This window comes from Cataglyphis hispanica, chromosome 9, assembly GCF_021464435.1.
Source record: "Cataglyphis hispanica isolate Lineage 1 chromosome 9, ULB_Chis1_1.0, whole genome shotgun sequence".
NCBI lineage: Eukaryota > Metazoa > Arthropoda > Insecta > Hymenoptera > Formicidae > Cataglyphis > Cataglyphis hispanica.
The window spans coordinates 1,451,143-1,454,349 of NC_065962.1; the positions used below are offsets into that span (position 1 = coordinate 1,451,143).

The 3,207-nt window shown below is 37.9% G+C and overlaps 1 protein-coding gene across 1 annotated transcript; it reads right to left on the reverse strand.

The window, feature by feature from the left end:
• Positions 1-2,065: 2,065 nt before the first annotated feature.
• LOC126851846 (uncharacterized) lies at positions 2,066-2,587 on the reverse strand. The gene has a single exon (XM_050596185.1). It carries the CDS (start codon positions 2,585-2,587, stop codon positions 2,066-2,068), a length of 522 nt encoding a protein of 173 aa, XP_050452142.1.
• Positions 2,588-3,207: the final 620 nt, after the last annotated feature.

Below are 3,207 nucleotides of genomic sequence, written 5' to 3' on the forward strand. Positions count from 1 at the left end.
AGCGGCTCGTTATAAGATAATCATTTTTTTCATTTCCTTTTAACACATTTATTTATATTAAAATACACCACCCCGTTTCAAGGTTTCACACAAAAGTTCATCCACAGCATAAGCTACTATTTCGCAATCTATAATAGATGCTTTATTACAAACGTCGCGCAAAATTTTGACTGCATCTTCTCTCATGGCACTATGCATATTAATTTGCAAACACCGAACAAATTGATCACAGCTTGCATTTACGTCTTCTGTATTCTCATACAATATTAAATATTCGTGATTTACGCAATGTTCAAGTTCGAATAAAAATAATATAGTTGCTGGTTTCATGTATAAGCAAGAATCGTTTACTGTAAGTTTAACAACTCTTGCATCATGTATTTTAACATGTTCCATTACTAGATATTCAATTCTTAGCGAAGAAGGTGTATTCGACTGCAGGAATCGCTCAATATCGACACGTCTTTTGATGAATATTTCCCACGTTTCATAAGATAGTATTATGTGATTTCCTCAGATATCACCAAGATGTAATTCCCCAAAGGACTCAGGTCCCACGCTGATTCCAATGTCCAAGTATTTGTACGCCGTGCGCAAATCTGTGTACCAAAATTCGTGGTATACAATGAATTTATCACGTCTGAAAAAAAAGAATAAGATTAAATATGAAAAAGTATGGAAAAAACATATATAAAAAATATATGAAACATTTTGTGATACTTACGATCAAGCGGTTTCTTGTACGACTTAATTTCATCTCGAAGAACATAATAATTCCTGCGTTTAACACTATTGCTGTTTCCTTCAGCGGAGCGTTTACCACTATTGCTGCTTTTTTCAGCGGACATTTTGTCTCTCGGTTATGGAAAGTAGAACGGTTGATGTAACACTGATCAAATAAAACCGACGATCAAATAAAATATACGTTTATTTTTTTAAAGTATGATGTGGTGGGAGATTAATGCTTTGAAATTTAGAAGAAAGGGGAAACAACCAATTGAAGGTTCAGAAATTGAAGAGGAGAGTAACAGCCAATTGAAAAAAATTTTTAGAAACGATTCGCGAGGAAAAGAGTAGGGAGAATAAGAGATAAAACATATTAATAATGTTTACATATTTTTATTTTTAAAAATATCGCGATTCTTTTTGACGTTGCAAACACCAGTTAAATATTTTTAATACATTCTGTAATGCGCAATTCTTAACATGTTTTCCACATCTTTTAGTATTAGCAACATCTGGATTATTTAAAGAATCAATATCTTCATAATCAGCATCCAAAGTCTCGATAATCAGGTTTTTTCTCGCATAATTTTCAAACAAATCCACTAACCTCTCTCCACCATTCTCGTTTCTGACATCCCTTGATGTACACGAGAGTCGGCGTCTCATCATCCTACTTTGTACCAAGCACGGCCGATGTAATCAAACGTTTAGCCATGTTGTACCGCACGTTTCCGTCTTCCCATTGTAATCCATGGTGATTCGCAATCAGCCAGGAAGCACATGATTTGTCGGATTTTGTGAGAAGATTCCATGGTATGGGACATGTAAATATGTAATGCGCTAAAACGGTTCCCTTTCTCAGCACCACCACCTCCTTTATGATAAATTTCATCCCGACAAAAAATCCTTGCACATCCACGAACGTTTGTACAGAAATAACGTTTTTATATCAGCACGTCGAGAAGAATACTGCGATTGATCCTGATGCATTATAGGTTTTATATCGTCTCATCCCTTACAATTAGATGATTTTGCGCACTACATTGATCAACGGATTGTACTGAATCACGCGATCGTGTATGATGAGACAGTACGCAGTAGTATTCACGTTCTCCTTACATTCAAATTCCAATCTCACATCCACGGTTGCACTCTTGACCGATTCGTCGATTTTGTCGAGAACAATCGATGATCATTGGAGGACCATTGCGTAGAAACTGCGTGACGGTGAGACTCGGCTCGAGATACTCGTATCCATAATAATTTTTGCAGAAACGCTGATACGTGTCGTACAGAATCGACCATTTATTTTTATCAAAATCCAAATTCATATCATTCATCAGTCATACGGATAACATTTCGAGTTCAGATAGAATTTTACGTTGTTCAATTTGCAGTCGTCGAATCGATTCGTATCCTTAGACATGACATTTTTCCGACCTGTCTGCAGAGCGAAGACAACGTATCGCGGTTTCTCCAGCTGAGTCGCGGTCTTAATGGCCCACGAATGTTTGGTTGTACGCTGCAATAGCGGAAACTCGTACAGATCCCACGAGCGAAAACCCATGCTGAGATATCGTCCGCTTTCCAAAGCGCGCAGCATCGACAGCTTGTTGACCTCGTTCAATATAACGTGTGGCATTCGCCATTGTATCTTGAATATGTTAATCACAGGCTCCAACGCCAAATTTCCAATCAGACAATTGTTGTCGTTGCGCGATCGTATTAAAATCAACTCGTGACGAGCGTTAATCACAATGCGTTTGTAATCTTCGCAAAATCCCAATAACATGTAGAGTGGTACGCAAAAATTAAAGTATCCAGTCGTATTAGTCTGCGCTTCCCAGCTGACGTTCCTCATAATAACGGATTTTATCGGATGATATCGTTACATAATTCTTGAGTGTGCTAGTTATTCCCACATTTTTGTTACGATCAATCTCCACACCATCGAGTTCGTATCGAATCTCATCTAACATGAACGCTATATAATTATTTCCCAGAGTTACATCAGATCCTTCAGCTGGTTTGTTTAGCGTTAATTTTCCTTCAATGTATAGAAAACTCTCATACGGCAATGTATACAGATCCTGTTGTTATATGGGTATTCGTATCTCGTCGCTGTGTTTAAACGTTGTGTTGGCGTACGGATTGTACGTGTGAGTCTCGATTTTGACGATACGATCGTCAAAGACCGGCTCGCCTTCAATGTTAAAGATATCGGTCATGTTTTCTCAGATATTTCGTACCGCGAAGCCCAAAGATTGTAAAAATTTAATGTTCGACGCGTTGAGTTTTTTTCTCGTCTTTTTAGCGCAACCTAATGGTGATGATGATGATGATGATAATGCTGATGATAATCGGATGGTATCATCAATCGGTACCGTAAAGATATTATTATATCTCACGTTCTTCTTCGAGTCGTTCAACACGAGCATCTCATGTATCGCACGCTAATTTTGTCGCCGTCGTACGTGCAAT

Bases quoted from the DNA above. Each gene is read 5' to 3' on its own strand.
- LOC126851846 (XM_050596185.1), bottom strand. From the start codon at position 2,587: ATGAGGAACGTCAGCTGGGAAGCGCAGACTAATACGACTGGATACTTT.